Raw genomic sequence first — 18,472 nt, 5'->3', positions numbered from 1 at the left:
AGGCAGGGTGGTAGTACCCACCCGTGTAGACTCACAAGAGGTCCTACCACCAGTAATTACGCAAATTATAATTTTGAGGATTTCATTTTTATTACACGATGTTATTCCTTCACCGTGGAAATCAATCGTGAACATTTGTTGAGTACGTATTTCATTACAAAAATTGGTACCCGCCTGATATTCGAACACCGGTGCATCGCTCAACACGATTGCACCGGACGTACGTTAGGCCACGACGACTTTAAAAATATAAAATAAAAAATAAATAAAAAATATAAAAATTTCGGCGTTAATTTTTCGCGGCGAAAACAACTAAACTCATTTAATCACTGCACTATTCGCCGCGACTACCGCTCGACTCCGTGGCTTGCGCCGTCCGTATTCATGCATTTGTTTTGCTCGCCCGCCGCATCGCGCGATTCGCTCGGTACATTTCGCCGGTCGCTTCGCCGGTCGCCGGTGCGCGTGGCTTGTTAGGTACATTTCTATGCGCTTGTTTTAGTCGCTAGACGCTTCGCCGTTCGCACCGCGCGAATATTCGCATCGGCGAATGTCCCGTGGCCAGGCTGTTAGTTTTAAGGTCTCCGTATAAGCTACAATCAGTAAAGTTAATGTAGACATTTAAAATTGAGTAATAAAGTATTGTGTAGCTTCAGAGTCGGTGAGTCAGACGGGAGCGTCGTCCGTCACCGCGTCGCAAACCGCCTCCGGGCAGCAACAGCACTCGCAGATGGGCCACAGCGCTAGTTACGTGCAGTGTGAGTACCCGAAACGTTATAAACGTGACGTTTACAACAGTGAGCACCTGTGAGTATCCGTGATCATTCGTGAGCGTCCGTGAGTATTCTTGCGCACTCTTCACGTTGCCTATATATTAACATAACTGATGTTAATATGTGTACAAAACGGTGAACCGTAAAGCAATTCTAATGTCATAATAATAATAAAATGTGCCAACTATAATCTTGGCGTGGTTATGTATTTATTATATTTTCTCTTCATTGTTTTTTTGTTGACTTTTAAAGAAATCTGACTATATCTGAATAACAAAAATGTATTTAATATTCTGGATTCTGGACTAGAGTCATTGAGCACACAACAGAACAACGATTCGACACTATATTATTTCCACTCATCAAGATTACTACAAAGACAGTTACAATTTAATTAATATTCACAATACAAGATATTATTGGATATTACTTTCCACAGTTTTTTCCTATATTACAAAGATATAATTTAATATGTTATATAATAAATGACAATGCCCATCTGTGCCCCAGAAATGCCCAGATAAAGTATATTACAAGATTGCTCTAATAAATAAAAACTAGAAATATGTTGTTAATTTTAAATCATATGGAGTATAATAGATAAAGAATGTTGCTAAAATAATACTACTCAAATACGTATGGTTTTTTTAAATAAACTTGTGAATCATAATAAAGTAATGGACGGCTTAATGCAACATGAGTTCATGAATGTTTGTATTACTATATTATTATATTTGTATTAAATTATTAAATTATATTTTTATAGATTGTATGGCGGCTTGCAGAGTTGAACTGAGAGATTTAACCGCTCGGATGCAGCAAAAATTTCAAAAGTCTTTGAGGTTAGTTAATTTTTATTTTATCCATCTACCCACGATATATATATAACAACTTTAATACCGTTGTACTCACTGAAGTGTGATGTCGAACTCTTAATTGTATTGGATAATGCCTACCCAAAAAGCATGGCTGCTTCGCGGTGAAGATAGGCTGGTGGTCCTATATTCTAGCCCAGTTAAGCTAGCATAGTTTCTCTAGACCAGCGGTTCCCAAACTTATTTTGTCTACTGCCCACTTTGAGAATAAATTATTTTTTAGCGTCCCCATTTTCTCACCTACTTAAAAACCACTATAGCGAAAGCTCAATTGGTGTCTAAGAGTCCTCCTAGATAAAATTACAAATCGCCTCCCAAGCCTCTACACAACGCCCCCTTTTTTTTCTGGGTCTCTTACGGCCCCGCTTTGGGCTTGCAGCGCCCACAAGGGGGCGTTATCGCCCACTTTGAGAAAAGTTGCTCTGGACCATCAGCTTAGGTAGGAAAAAAATGTTCCTATATGGGCGCTTGTAACGCCAGCTCAACTAAAAGTTCTACTTCCTTGTCCAGGAGTCATGAGAACGCAGCAGAGAGCAGCGACGACATAATACCGCCTGCGTCGTGGCGTCCAGGCAACCAGCTGTTGGCTTATCTACACGAACACAAGTAAGCTCTACTGACTTCCTGCGGGTTAGAAGTAATCAAATACTACACGTTGCAACGGTGCAGTGCCCGGCGATAAACACAGCTGATCGAGCTTTAGAAAGAGACAATCGGCTTATTTCGTTTTCGTAGAGCGCTATCTCTGTCGTACACTACCTATGTGATGTGTGTCAGTCGGTTTAAGTGCAATATTGTGCAATCATAATGTTAGTGTTTCGTGCGATAGAGATAACACTACAAAGTGAAAATTAGTCGGTGTGCTTTATTCATTGCCGGGTAATATATGCGTCACGATCGAAAACTTGAATGACGTTAGCGAGAAGCTTCAAGTCTTGGGGCGATGGAAAACCTGGTATGCGACAATGTCACCAAACTCACTTTAACAAATTATGGTAGCACGCAATGTACACCAAACTCACTTTTAGAATTATGGTAGCACGCAATGTACACCAAACTCACTTTTAGAATTATGGTAGCACGCAATGTACACCAAACTCACTTTTAGAATTATGGTAGCACGCAATGTACACCAAACTCACTTTTAGAATTATGGTAGCACGCAATGTACACCAAACTCACTTTTAGCATTATGGTAGCACGCAATGTACACCAAACTCACTTTTAGAATTATGGTAGCACGCAATGTACACCAAACTCACTTTTAGAATTATGGTAGCACGCAATGTACACCAAACTCACTTTTAGAATTATGGTAGCACGCAATGTACACCAAACTCATTTTAAGAATTACGGTAGCACGCAATGTACACCAAACTCACTTTTAGAATTATGGTAGCACGCAATGTACACCAAACTCATTTTAAGAATTACGGTAGCACGCAATGTACACCAAACTCACTTTTAAAATTATGGTAGCACGCAATGTACACCAAACACCTTAAGAATTGTAGTAGCACGCAATGTACTTTGCTTTTTTTTGTTCAGTTTTAGTCTTAATTAAAAGTTTCTATCTTTAAAATATCAAAAGTCATATCTGAGACGACCCTTAATTCCTCAGGGCCCAGGTCAACGACCTGGTGACGCTACCCGCGCACCGGAACATGTTCGGCTCGTGCTCCAACGACGGCACCGTCCGGCTGTGGGACGTGGCCAAGCTGCAGGGGCACGCGCACATCAACAGGTTAACCAACAACTTTACGTAACTATCGAAATCTCCGTGGCCTAAAGGATAAGACTTCCGGTGCATTCGTGTGTAGCGATGCACCGGCGTTCGAATTCCGCAGGCGGGTACCAATTTTTCTAATGAAATACGTACTTAACAAATGTTCACGATTGACTTCTGACTTCTCCACGGTGAACGAATAACATCGTGTAATAAAACTCAAACCCGCAAAAATTATAATTTGCGTAATTACTGGTGGTAGGACCTCTTGTGAGTCCGCACGGGTAGGTACCACCGCCCCGCCTATTTCTGCGTGAAGCAGTAACGCGTTTCGGTTTGAAGGGTGGTGCAGCCGTTGTAACTATACTGAGACCTTAAAACTCATATCTCAAAGTAGGTGGCGGCATTTACGTTGTAGATGTATATGGGCTCCAGTAACAACTTAACACCAGGTGGGCTGTGAGCTCGTCCACTCACATAAGCAATAAAAAAAAATTAGTCTAACCTGATGAATTTGGTAACATTAGCCCTAGCAAGAGAAGGGTTTCACAGAATCTACCACCGGATCGGAAACGCGACCCACTGAAAGGATCCGGCAAGAAACTCTGGGCTGTGTCTATGGGTTAATTTACTCGTCGAGTTCTTTGTCACAAGCGCAGGGTTCGTCGAGAACGATGATTGGATTGACTGGTGCTTGTGCTTAGACAGGATTTTAAAGCACCGGTAAGTCAAGCAGGAGTTTGACTCTTAATTTGTTAAACACCGCACTAGACATGCGTAGTTCCGGACCTAAATAGTTCCTGGAACTATGTCCTCATATGGAACTATATAATTCAATCCGAGTTGTCAAAATTAACATGTTCAGACAGTTCCATTTCCATTCCAAGTGTACTGTTATGCAGGAACTACGAACGCGTTGAACATGACGGACATGCGGACATGATTAGAGCATAGGTATTAGGTACCGCGCGGCGCGGAGGCGTGGCGCGGCGAGTCCACCCGAAAGAGTCTCGAACCGACACGAGTCCACGTAAAGAGATAAGGCGACATATGGCACGAATACGAGGGAGTGAGATGGAGCGAGTGCATGAAACTGCGTGTGGAGCTCTTTCATATTACATTTTTATTAATATTGAAGTTATGCTCTACGACCTACGTGTTACAGTCGATAGTTGAATAAATTAAAATGTTTTGCTATGGATTTTGACCTTGACCATGGATTATTCCTACGAGCACTTAACCTTAAGTGTTTGTAGACCATTTCTTAGAAAATCATAATTCAAAATTAGAGAATTTTAAAACATTCACCACTTTCGCTATTCGGTAAGGCTACAACGAGCACAAATTACGTTGTATATCAGAATAACGTGGTATTTTAATTAACAACTGATAGGTTATAGTTTCCGGTGCATCATACAATACATTGAAAAATAATGAAAGTAGTAGAGTAGTTGAAATTATGACAAAGTAATTACAGTACATTAATAAATTATGCAACCAGCTGTAACAATGAACCTAAAACTAAAAACCGTACAAAATAATAATTACAATAATAATTGCCATAAGCGGCAATCTATTTTTATATAGTGCTTTTAAAAAATTGTATTTTTAATACCTTTTTTGAAAAATATTGTGTAATTAATAATAACTTAATACGTGATTCGCTACACTACAAACAGCTACTAGACTTAACATGTCCGCGGAACTAAACAGCTTCAAACAGCTACTAGACTTAATATGTCCGCGGAACTAAACAGCTACAAACTACAAACAGCTACTAGACTTAACATGTTCGTGAAACTAAACAGTTCCGCGAACATGTTTACTGGAACTAGTTCCGACACTCAAAAGAACGATGTCATGTTCAATCCAGTTCCGAACATGATTAGCGCACGTCTAGATTTGAGACAATCTAGTTACACATTACACTGAGAATTCAGTGGATGTGTGTTATCAAAAATATTTAATGGTAAGTGGTTACCGTCTTAACCCATAGACATCAAAAGCAAATTAGAGATCAATTTTTTATATACATTTTGTTAACAGACATCGATAGCGCGATTTAATTTGTACAACTAACGCCATCTATTGACGACTTTTAAATAAAGTTACATCTATTGCTAAACCAATACGAACCTTAAAACGTATGTACGTAAGGACTGTTTGAAAGCTTTCCGAATTACGTTCGCAGATCGAAGTCGATGTACAACAGGAGCGCGGGCCCGGTGATATCGTTGGCTTCGTGCGAGGCGGGGCAGTCTTTCGCGGCCGCCACCCAGGACGGATCCGTGTTCGTGCTCAGGTAGGCTATTTTTTTTTTATAAGGCATTATATGACCTGGTAACTATAGTGCGCGCGGAAGCGCTAGTCACCTCCTGAGGTATGTGGCGGGGTGAAACTGGGGAGGGCGTCATTGACAAGACGCACACGATATTATATTTAAGTGCAGATAAATCTCAGAATAACATATGTAAGAATTAATGGGTACCTAATCGTAATATTGTATTTTTCTATTTCTTGGTTAAACAAAAAATGCGTATTCAAAAGTGCTTATTATATTTTGGAAAATGCTGAACGACGAAAGGAAGATCTTCCACCGAGCGGGTGACATTGCTCGGTAGACCGACGGTCCGAATGTTGTTGTTCGGAACTTGTATATATGCGCTTTATCTTGAAAATGTCGTAAGCGAGATTCAGGCATCTGTCAAATATCTTGTGTTGTATGATGGCTACCCGCCACAATATTTTATAATTTACGATACAAAACAATTTATAAGCAAATTAACATTTCTTAATAAGAAAATATAAAAAAAAACGCTATCACTGTTATAGTACATTATAAAAATAAATAAATAATAAAATAAAATATTTATTTATCTGTTTTGATTTTTTATCAACAAAAACTGATGAAGTCGAAATCATCAATGTGGATTCTCTTCTTTATTTCTTTAGGTTTTCGTGGAGACGTAAATGTTGGTATTTCCGATTCAAATTTTCTTCAGCTACAATTCTCATTACGGTCTGAGAAAAAAAATTGTGCGCATTGTTAATTACATTTTACACTGGTCGTGTAATTGGCGGACCTGTTTTAGGATATTTTATCTCGTGTATGTTTGGAACAAACTGGCAAGAACAACTAAATTGTTTAACGGTCGCGGTGATCGACGGCCGCGGGAGACTGAGTTAGCTTGACGTTTGTCTACCTCGCCCGTCCTGCCGCTCACATACCTCAGGCGGTGACTAGCGCTTCCGCGCACACTACAAGAGCTTTAAGCCATGTCTTATATTAATTTATATTCTTATTTTTATGAAAAACTAGCCGTATTCACCCGCTTCGCTGGACCTTTAAAATTAACATTATTATTTGTTGTCATTATTATTAGGGAGTCCAACACTCATATAAATATTAGACTATCCATTAAGTACATGTATTTTCTACATGGATACCAAGTTTCAAGTCAATCGGATGCATGGTTCAGTAGTTATAACGGAACATCCGTAAAAACGTCTGTAGATTTATATATTAGTATAGATGATAATACGGAGTGAAATGAAGATGATTAATTTAAGACATTAATCAACTGGGATGAAATTAAATGAAATGAGATGAGATGTTACTAGAATAGGTAGAAAAACCAAATAACAAACGACCCTAGATCCAACAGTCAGGGCTGCTAACACGATAACTAGAAGCCGTCAGTGCAAAAGTGGCCTAACCCACAATTTTTCATAATCGTGCTTATAATTATTATATGTAATGTAATGTATAATGTATATTGCAATTTATTTACTAGTCCAGTGACGCTGATATGGTCTGTCTAGACCAGTGGTTCCCAAACTTATTTTGTCTACTGTCCACTTTGGGAATAAATTATTTTTTAGCGCCCCCATTTTTTCACCTACTTAAAAATAACTATAGCGAGAGCTTAGTCGGTGTCTAAAGAGTCATCCTAGATGAAATTACAAATCGCCTCCCAAGCCTCTACAAATCGCCCCCATTTTTTTTCTTGGTCTCTTACCGCCCCCCTTTTAAGCCTGCAGCGCCCACAAGGGGGCGTTATCGCCCACTTTGGGAAAGGCTGCCCTAGACCATCAGCTTAGGTAGGAAAAAAAAAGGTATAAATCGGTATATATCACAGCACATCTGTATATGACGCCCGCAGATTAGACAGCGCGTCGTCCCGCATGACCCTCTCGCAGTGCCGTCAGCTTGAGGTCGGGGCGGAGGGGGAGTGCTGCGCCATGACCTGCGCCGGCGGAGTCATATCGTACGCGACCCTCCGCTCGAAGATCGTCGGTTGGGACCTAAGGACACCTGGTAACTAAATGTGCAAAATTTTTGAAGTGAAACTTCTTTAAAATCGTTGTGATTTGAAACTCGATGGAACGAAAAAATAAGTCCAGAGTCACAAACACGTATAGGATTCAGCCGGAGAGAGAATGATGTAGAACACAATAGACGTAGTGTAGTGTTTTTTTAATACAGCGCCATCTATGAGGTTTTTTTAATACTAACATGTGTATGAAACCTCTTGTAGTGAATTTCAATTTAGGATTCTACGTGAAGTTAAAATATCGATTCACAGAGGGCGCTACCTCACATACTATAAAAGATGATTTACAATTACAGTCAAAACCGTTTACTGCGACATCGTTAGAACAACATACCGGTTATTTACATACATTGCGCTGAACTTATTTTAAGTGAAATAGATGTTTTTTCAAATTGTCTCACTACTTATAGGAAAAATCTGTCGCGGATCATCTCCCAATTAAATTAATCTTAAGCAATGAATGAAATGTATCCAATTCTTAGCTGTATATTTTATTTTTATTTTTGATGTTAATGCAATGTCGATTGCACCTATAATTGAGGTGACATCTGCCATGAACTTTTGTCAATTTGTCAATGTTTTGTATTGATGATCACTTTGTTGGTGCAACTTATTAAATAAATAAATAAATAAATAAATAAATAATAACCATGAACAAAGGTCCCGGCTGAATGCTATATGACCGCCTTATTAAAAACATTGCTTTATACGACATTGCTTATAACGACATACCTCATAAAACGACCACATTTAACTAATATTTCGGAGTATTAGATCTGTTAGAACGACCGGGTAAGTTGTATTGTAAACAATTTGAATAGGTATTCACATCTGTCTTCAATGGCTATTAAAATCAGGAAAGAAAACAATAGGATTTAGTTTAGTGTAGGGTCTTTTCTAATTCTTAGAAACAAAACACGTGCATGCGGTAGAGTCAAAGTCCGGTTCTTCATATCTCTTCAGTTACTTTTTTACTCATCTACACACAAGACGCACCAAAACTTTGGGGAGTTATTCGTGAAATTTTCAAAATGTCGCAAAGAAAAAGAAAACAATTTAATATTGAAGAAAAATCGCGTATTATGTAAATATATTTTTCCAATAATTCCCTATCGATTTGTTTGTACTTGCACGATACACATTAAACATCACCGGTTGTTACGACTATCGGTTTTTACGACTGAATATGAGCAGTCCCTTCGATGTCGTTATAACAGATTTTGACTGTATTTTATAATGACAAAGTTTTACATATACTTAGACATTTAGGATAGTTGTATTTTAATTTTTGAAGGTCTCACTTCTACCACGTGTGAATTGCACACACGTTTGTTTTTTTTTTATTAGGCACACAATACACATTAAAAAGATACAAGATATATAGATAACAACAAGTAAAAAATCTGGCTTGCAACATAAGTCATGTGCGCACGACTAAACAAGACAATTGGGCTGAGCTTGTACACAATGTTCCTTGCAGCTATAGGACAAAACAGCATAACGAAAACCAATCTGACTTATAATGTAAGTAAATAATTCTTCTCACATTAAACATTAAACAATTACACTACTATTCTAGTCTAATCTAACGAAATTAATTGTACTATTTTTTTATTATTTATTGCTTAGATGGATGGACGAGCTCACAGCCCACCTGGTGCTAAGTGGTTACTGGAGCCCATAGACATTTATCACGTAAATGCGCCACCCACCTAGAGATAAAATTCTAAGGTCTCAGTATAGTTACAACGGCTATCCCACCCTTCGAACCGAAACGCATTACTGCTTCACGGCGGAAATAGGCGGGGTGGTGGTACCTACCCGTGCGGACTCCCAAGAGGTCCTACCACCAGTGATTACGCAAATTATAATTTTGCGGGTTTGGTTTTTATTACACGATTTTATTCCTTCACCGTGGAAGTCAATCGTGAACATTTGTTGAGTACGTATTTCATTAGAAAAATTGGTACCCGCAAGCGGGATTCGAACACCGGTGCATCGCTACATACGAATGCACCGGACGTCTTGTCCTTTAGGCCACGACGACTTCAAACACTACAAAATTAAATCCGTTTGCTTAAAAATCTTCAATTATTAAATAAATACACGTTCTGTTATATGAAAAAAAAAATACATTTAGCTAATAAAATTAAGTTTATTAAATTCAAGACTTTAATCAGATGACATTAGATGTCATTGTTAGACGTTAGTTTAACTGTTAGGCTGAAAGGTCGAGTGACGCGTGGATTAAAGAAAAAAATGGCTGTTTTTATATTTATTGCTCAGTTGGGTGGACGAGCTCACAGTCCACCTGATGTTGAGTGGTTTCTGGATCCCATAGACATCTACGACGTAAATGCGCCACCCACCTTGAGATATAAGTTCTAAGGTCTCAGTATAGTTACAACGGCTGCCCCACCCTTCAAGCCGAAACGCATTACTGCTTCACGGCAGAAATGGGCAGGGTGGTGGTACCCACCCGCGCGGACTCACAAGAGGTCCTACCACCAGTAAACAAAAGGTCCTACCACCAGTAAACAAAAGGTCCTACCACCAGTAAACAAGAGTCCTTGCAACTATAAGATTCATCGCTCAACACGAATTCACCGGACGTCTTATCCTTAAGGCCACGACGACTTTGAACACGTTGATTTTGAAATTACCAACGCAGGTAACGCGTGGAAACTGGACGGAGATCTGAAGCAGGGCGTGATAACGTGCCTGTACGCCTCCAGCAGCGGGTACGTAGTGGCGGGCACCTCCAGCGGCGTCCTCAGCGTCTGGGACCTGCGCTTCCAGCTGCCCATCACCACGCTCAAGCATCCCAACGGTGAGCTATTTGCACCATCACTACATAGTATAAAACAAAGTCGCTTTCTCTGTCCCTATATCCCTATGTATGCTTAAATATTTAAAACTACGCAACGGATTTTGAGGCGGTTTAATAGATAGAGTGATTGAAGAGGAAGGTTTATATGTATAATAACATCCATTAAATAGTGGAGAAATCAATAATAAATTACAGTTTCCGAAGCGAAGCGAGGGCGGGTCGCTAGTTGTACTATAATAATTGGTTGGGCAAAAGAGCCTTTTCGCATTATAGTATGTGTTAACTTGTAATAAAATCTCTTTGGTTATACTATTTGTATCTGGCTGGTTTTGGTATCATTAAAAGTTTAATTTTTTAAAGAAGACAATTTTCAAATTCAAGTTAGGAAAATGTGTGATTTTTATTTATTTTTCGTACTGCCAAGATGAGTGAATCTAATGAAGAAAAATTCGATACATTTTAAAATTTTACTACAAAAAAGGTAAAAATGCAACGCAAGCCGCGAAAAAACAATAATAACTCAGCAAAAATTAAGAGAGCTTGGCTGGGAGGTGTTAATGCATCCGCCGTATAGTCCTGACCTTCAGATTTCCACCTTTTTCGGTCTCTTCGAATTCTTTAGGCAGTGTCAGGTTAACATCACGAGAGGACTGCCAAAATCAATTGTCGCGGTATTTTGATCAGAAGCCCCAAAATTTACAAGATGGCAAAAAGTTATCGAACAAAATGGTACCCACATACTTTAGTTAAATGTAAATAAGCTATTTTATATTAAAAATGTTGTGAATTTTCTTAAAAAAACGCGAAGAAACTTTTTCCCCAACCTTATACATTGATGTAGGTATAAAAAATAATAATAGGACATGCCGTACCGATTCTACATGATGAGGGGGATAAGAGTATGATGAAGTAGAGACAATAGTCGAGCAAAAGTCATATACCATCATTTGGTCTCAAAATAGGATTTTTTGTAATATAGAAACCAGAGATTGCGATACACACTTATATACTTTTTGAAGTGAAAACTTCTTTAGAATCGTTATGATTACAAACCGGATGCAACGGAAAAAACGACAGGTAAGAGACACAAATACATAAATGTGTAGGATGAAGCCAGCAAAGAATGAGACAGAAATATACATACTATTTAATACAGCGCCATCTGTGAGATTTTTTAATACTAACGAGTATATGAAAGCTCTTGTAGTGAATTTTAATTTAGGATTATACGTGAAATTAAAATATCAATTCACAGAGGGCGCTACCTTACAATTACTGACTAATGACAAAATTTTACATATACTTAAGACGTTTAGGATAATTGTATTTTAATTTTGGAAGGTTTCACTTCTACCACGTGTGAATTGCACACATTTTGTTTTTTAATATGTATTTATCGAGGGGTAAAAGGCAAGAGTGGTGGTACCTACCCGTGCGAACTCACAAGAAGTCTTACCACATTGCGCTTAATACGCGACATTTATCTTCGCAATCAAAGGTCTGTTTTATTTGGTATTAGTAGTTCGATTCAGATTAAAAAAAAAGCTAAAGAAGCTTTTTTGGGCATTATATTTTTTTTCATAAATTTCAACTTTAAATGACTCTTCTGTAAAGTTGCAAAAATGTCGTTTAAACCAAATTCAGACTAACAACAGCCCACTGAGTTTCTCGCCGGATCTTTTCAGTGGGTCGCGTTTCCGATCCAGTGGTAGATTCTACGAAGCACGGTTCTTGCTGGGATTCGTGTTAGCAACAACGTCAGGTTTGAGCCCAGTGAGCTCACCTACGTGTTAGGGTGAAGCTGAAATAGCCTCTCAAGGCTATCAGCATGGGTAGGAAAGAGAGACGGTTGGTGTGCCCGCAGCGGAGCGGGTGCGGCGCGTGCACGGCGCCCCGGGCTCGTCGCTGGTGTGGGCGGCGGGCGCTCGCGACGCGGCCGCCAGCTGCCTGGAGACCACGCAGCGCACGCACGCACTCTGGACCTGCACCAGCTCGCCACAGCCGCTGCACTACGCCGCACCCGTAAGTTTTTGAAGTGAAACTTCTTTAGAATCGTTGTGAAATACGTACTCAACAAATGTTCACGATTGACTTCCACTGTGAAAGAATAACATCGTGTAATAAAAATGAAACCCGCAAAATTATAATTTGCGTAATTACTGGTGGTAGGACCTTGTGAGTCCGCGCAGGTGGGTACCACCGCCCTGCCTATTTCCGCCGTGAAGCAGTAATGCGTTTCGGTTTGAAGGGCGGGGCAGCCGTTGTAACTATACTACGACCTTAGAACTTATATCTCAAGGTGGCTGGCGTATTTACGTTGTGGATGTCTATGGGCTCCAGTAACCACTTAACACCAGGTGGGCTATGAGCTCGTCCATACATCTAAGCAATAAAAAAAAAAACTCGACGAAACGAAAAACACATTGTATAGGATTCAGCCGGCCAGAGAATGATATAGAACACATTACACGTTCTCGGTCTCCTCTTTGTGCAACTCTTCGTAGCATCCCCACTATCGTCTACTAAACATTGTCCATGTGTATGCTCCTGTGTAGTGGGATAGTCAGTATATGTATATATCTCTTATTAATTTATAAGCTTCACTTCTACCGTGTGTGACTTGCACCCCCCCCCCATACACGCACTTTTTTGTATATATTTTTTTAAATCTGCACACTTAGGCATTAAACGCGAGGAGGGAAGTTGTGTGATTTGTTTTATTTTTGTTATACTTAATGTTTCATTCAGGTTTAAATGCCTAATAACGGTCGTTTATTGACTGTTTAGTATCTGTGAAAGTGCACAAATGCGGGAAAATGAAACAAAGCCGCCGAACGTAACTTCTCGGGATACTTCAAAAAGTCCACTCGAAAAAGTTTCAGTAAATGACCACAATTTTACTGAGATTATATTGCATTTTTTTTTTCTTGAGATCAAGGAACCACAACTTACACAAAACTTGCATCGCTCAACATCTTACTACTAAATGACTTGTAAATTGTATGCTTCAGGATGTGAATGTGACTTCGATGTGAAATGTTTGTTCGTATTGTCTGTCAGGCGTCCCAGTACATCAGCGCGATGCTGTGTGACGCTGAAGGTCGGTTCGTGATAACGGGCGGCTCGGACCTCCGGCTGCGCTACTGGGACCTGCAGCATCCCGAAGACTCGTACATCCTGCTGCACGCGCCGTCTGATCATCTCAAACACTCACCTAATTCGGTCAAATACAGGTAATTCTGTAGGTCCGTGGAGGGGAGTTTTTGTGGTATTTGACCTCCCGCGGGACCCTCATTTTGTTTGTTTCCACCGCCAAGCAGCACAATAGTCTTCTTTCACAGTAGTCACTTTAACTACACCTGTATATAATATGTATTGCACAAATATCAAGTACCGTTAACAAAACAATAATTTTATTACCTCGCCCTAATTGTATAATAAATATCTTGGGTTATTTGGATTAGATCTATTGTCTCCAGAAAGGCAATCGTATATATTTATTGCACAAATATCAAGTACCGTTAACAAAACAATAATTTTATTACCTCGTTCGAATTGTATAATAAACATCTTGGGTGACTTGGATTAGATCTATTGTCCCCAGGAAGGCAATTGTATATATTTATTGCACAAATATCAAGTACTGTTAACAAAACAATAATTTTATTAGCTTGTCCTAATTGTATAATATCCCGGGCGACTTGGATTAGATCTATTGTCTCTAGGAAGGCAATGCGTACATCCATTCAAAAACGAAATTAAAACTACATATGAGTCGACTATTATCAAAGCCGGCAATCTGACTTTTGAACAATATTGGTAAATCAGAAAAACGAATTATTGACTTTGTATTCCATTGGCAGTCACAAAACTCTTCGGAACGACATCTTAGATAAATAACAGGTTAACTATTAACCTTTATTTAATACAGGTTTTGAACCGTATTCTTTGAAGGAGACGATTATATTCAAATCAATCTGTATTGACATATCAATAACATTTTTTTGTCCAAATGCACAGATTGCCACCTTTGATAATAGACGACTCATATTATATATTTATAGTAATAGTTTAATAATCCCTATGCTTATTGTAATAAATGCGTGATTAAATCGTCAAAATTGATTTAGCTATGATTACGGTTCGAGAAAACCGAAGGAAATACTGTTACGGGCTCACGATATATAAAATCTTTACAACTTTACACTTCACAATTCACTAGGCTATCTGTTCGCTAGGTCTCTTCGTATATAACAAATTACTGCTGCTGCATCAGTTTCTCTCGTACGATTTCCCTCCATCTGCTGCGATCCTTAGCTTCATGAAGGGTACTGTGGAAGTTAATGTTTAGAGAAGATCGTATTTGGTGGACGTTTGCCATCTACCATTTCTATCGATATATCGATCCTATCGTATACTCGATACAGCCTGTCTACAATTATCGAAAACATTTCCAATAGTACTAGTCTCCTTGGTATCTGTTTTTGCTATTTGATGACAAATGGCGTTCATCCAATGAATACGACAATGTCGTACCGACATAACAATACTATTAATATATTATTTATGGTCTTATAGGCTGTATGGGCTTAGATCCCCTTGCCTTTGCTAGTAAGGAAAACTGCACCAAAAAAAAACTATGCTCTTATAAAGCCGTTAGTCTTGGCTAGAGATAGTGTTAGCAAAGTGTCTTCTCGGGCTGAGTGCTAGACAAAAAAAGGTCTCAGACGCGCGCGTGCGCAAACAAGCATACCGACGCAGTCTATTTTATTTAGTCTTTCTTCTCGTTAAAACGTTCAATATTTTTAATCTAACTAATTTAATCTAAGAAGGAGAGAGAGCCTAGAGGTCTTTGAACTTAATACAGACTTCAGCTCATTCAAAGGCTAACAAAATAAATTATAAGGTTAATCTCTATTCGTACTATACCTTTCAGAGAGTTAAATAATAAATATTATTATTATACACTACTATAATATATTTATTTAAAATCTTATTAATTATATTATGAGTATAATATTTAAAAAAAATAGCATTAACTTACAATTTGATAAAAATAGATTGCCGCTTATTATTAATCACTATTATGTCTAATTAAGTTTGCGTTTTGATTTCAGGAGTCGCATTGTAGAGGGCACCACCGTCATACAGGAGTGTTGCAAGCTGAACCCCAACTCGCCACCCCCCGCACTGGAGGACAACGTGTACCGTACTGTCGAGTCTAGGTCGTACCACCACACGGCGCCCATCACGGACCTCACCCTGGTCGAGTCCAACAAACACTACCTGGTCAGTTCCTCCGCTGACGGCGTTATCAATGTTTGGAAGTAATAATAATAATACTTCATAATATCGTGTTAGAAGTTTGTCTGATGAAAGAGAGATGTGAATGGCTAATGCACAGACCGCCAAAAACAAAAGAAGAAGAAACATTGAAAAAAAAACAGTATAAAATCCACCCTTTAGTGATAATCCTTCTCTGCAAGACCCCCGAGAGAACTCAGCAATCTTGCCGATTGATATACTCGATCTCAATCTAAAGAAGATCTGTTTTCTATCTTAGTCGTGAGCGGTTGCCTTCTTCACCTAACAATAGTGCGCGTGCAACTTTGTGCCCGCGAAAGAAGTGAAACTTCTTTTGCGATATGTAGCATTGTGGTTTTCTTCATTTTACATCCTTAAATCGAATTTCTCTTGTAATAGGGAATGCTGTGTGTAAGAGAAACGACCTAGCTCGCTTTCTCCCTCTCTCCACGGTCGAATGGTTCGCGAGACGCTCCGTCTATTTTCTCACTCTCGCTCGTCCTAAATTGTATCTTTTCTCTCTAGCCGTAACGAATCTGTCGCGAGTTGAATTTTACTCTCAACGCGCCTAAAGAAGTTTCACTTCAAATGTGAGGTCTATAACTATAGTGTCGGCCTACATACAATACCTCTACTTATTTTCTTAGACAGTTCGAAGGTGTTAAGTGGTTACCCATAGACATGGACAGCGTGAATTCCTCCACTCGCTTTCGAGACAATTCTAAGACTCGGTTCTGGCTGTTCCCCTCGTCAAATCCGAACGCAGTACTGCTTCGCGGCAGAAATGGTGACAGCAGGGATACTGTAGGATAATACTATGTCAGCACTGAAGCCCATTGTGCCGTAAAGCCTTCAGTCGTCTTTGGACTTTTTGGCGGGAACGCTAGGAGAAGGGATGTTGTGTGATTTGTTTTATTTTGTCTATTTAGTGTTTCGTTCAGGTTTAAATATGTAATAACGGTGGTCTATTGACTGTTTAGTATCTGTGATAGTGTACAAATGTGGGAAAATGAAACAAAGCCGCTGGACGTAACTTCTCGGGATCCTTCAAAAAGTCCACTGAAAAAATCTCAATAAATGATCAACATTTTACTGAGATTATATTTCATTCCATATCATTTAATTTCATTCCAGTTGGTTAATGTTTCAAATTAAAATGAAATGAAGATTTCATTTCACTCCATATTATCTTTTTTCGTAAAAATAAGAATATAAATTAAAATAAGACATGACTTAAAGGTCTTAGTTACCGGGTCATAAAATCCTTTAAAAAAAATCAGTCGCCTTTATAGCAGCCTTACGAAGATATTGGGCAAGGCAGTCCTAGACCAGCACACATTCAATTATAGGGTCTATTGTAATATTCGTGTTCTGTGATGTAAGCTCAGAGATGTGGGTAGTTTTCTTTTTTTCTAATAGTTAGTAACGTGTTAACTTAAGCATTGTATAGTCAAATTGTGTACATAAAGATGCAAATGCGTGTTATATTTTTGTAATAAATAAACTCTTTTTTGTGAATTTCGTTTGTGTTTTATTTTATTTTTTTATTTAATGTAATTTGACAACTTAATTTATGAGAGGCGTAGCTAAGAAAGTTTAAAATACATATTATTATATTTATTTGTAATATATTCCTCCTACTAGCGGGGAGGAGAAGGGGGTTTGCATCTGGCTTGTATCTTTGTATTTGGAAATTTTACAGCTATATATTTCGATACAGAATTGTTTTTTTTTTTTTTGGTTAAATGTGTGGAGGGGCTCACAGCCCACCTGGTGTTAAATGGTTACTGGAGCCCATAGACATCTACAACGTAAATGCGCCAGCCACCTTGAGATATAAGTTCTAAGGTCTCATTATAGTTACAACGGCTGTCCCACCCTTCAAACCGAAACGCATTACTGCTTCACGGCAGAAATAGGCGGAGTGGTGGTACCTACCCGCGCGGACTCACAAGAGGTCCTACCACCAATAATAGATTTTTGCTGTTACAGTAATATTTATCCAATCAAGGAATGTTTTAGTATGGGTGTAACCCATAATTTATTGCACAGATAAGTACGAAGTAGGAAGGCGAAGGAAACTCGCCGAAGACTAATCTCAGCCACTTCAGAGTATGCTTAGGACTAGGTAGAGAAATCCAGAAGTCGTATCATAGTCCAAAAGACTCGGAAAAAATATTTAAATTATTACATTTGTCGTCGTCGTGGCCCAAAGGATAAGACGTCCGGTGCGTTCATATCTTGCGATGCAACGGTGTTCAAATCCGGCATGCGGATACCAATTTTTCTAATGAAATACGTACTTAACAAATGTTCACGATTGACTTCCACGGTGAAGGATACCATCGTGTAATAAAAATCAAACCCGCAAAATTATAATTTGCGTAATTACTGGTGGTAGGACCTCTTGTGAGTCCGCACGGGTAGGTACCACCGCCCTGCCTATTTCTGCCGTGAAGCAGTAATGCGTTTCGGTCTGAAGGGTAGGGCAGTCGTTGTAACTATACTGAGACCCATCTCAAGGTGGGTGGTGCATTTACGTTTTAGATATCTATAGGCTCCAGTAATTACTTAACACCAGGCGGGCTGTGAGCTCGTCCACCCAGGTAAGCAATGAAAAAATATATACA

At 39.0% G+C, this 18,472-nt stretch overlaps 1 protein-coding gene across 2 annotated transcripts in view; it reads left to right on the top strand.

Annotated features, from left to right (window-relative positions):
* Positions 1–17,360, top strand: part of LOC101740636 (phosphoinositide 3-kinase regulatory subunit 4) — a 33,648-nt gene extending 16,288 nt beyond the window's left edge. The window contains exons 19-28 of one of the 2 annotated variants that reach the window (XM_004925285.5): positions 651–758; positions 1,540–1,615; positions 2,159–2,254; positions 3,270–3,392; positions 5,566–5,676; positions 7,538–7,692; positions 10,380–10,538; positions 12,403–12,560; positions 13,599–13,771; positions 15,656–17,360. In XM_004925285.5, the coding sequence (XP_004925342.2) occupies positions 651–758; positions 1,540–1,615; positions 2,159–2,254; positions 3,270–3,392; positions 5,566–5,676; positions 7,538–7,692; positions 10,380–10,538; positions 12,403–12,560; positions 13,599–13,771; positions 15,656–15,869 (1,373 nt within the window). In that variant the 3' untranslated portion in view covers positions 15,870–17,360. Of the gene's footprint in view, positions 1–650; positions 759–1,539; positions 1,616–2,158; positions 2,255–3,269; positions 3,393–5,565; positions 5,677–7,537; positions 7,693–10,379; positions 10,539–12,402; positions 12,561–13,598; positions 13,772–15,655 lie in introns of those variants that run through there. The other variant, XM_021347440.3, reaches the window with a different exon arrangement.
* The last annotated feature ends 1,112 nt before the right edge of the window (positions 17,361–18,472 follow it).

The sequence above is a fragment of the Bombyx mori genome, chromosome 20, assembly GCF_030269925.1.
Source record: "Bombyx mori chromosome 20, ASM3026992v2".
Taxonomy (NCBI): domain Eukaryota; kingdom Metazoa; phylum Arthropoda; class Insecta; order Lepidoptera; family Bombycidae; genus Bombyx; species Bombyx mori.
The sequence above is the reverse complement of the archived record's forward strand: the minus strand, read 5'-3'. Positions and strand labels throughout refer to the sequence as shown.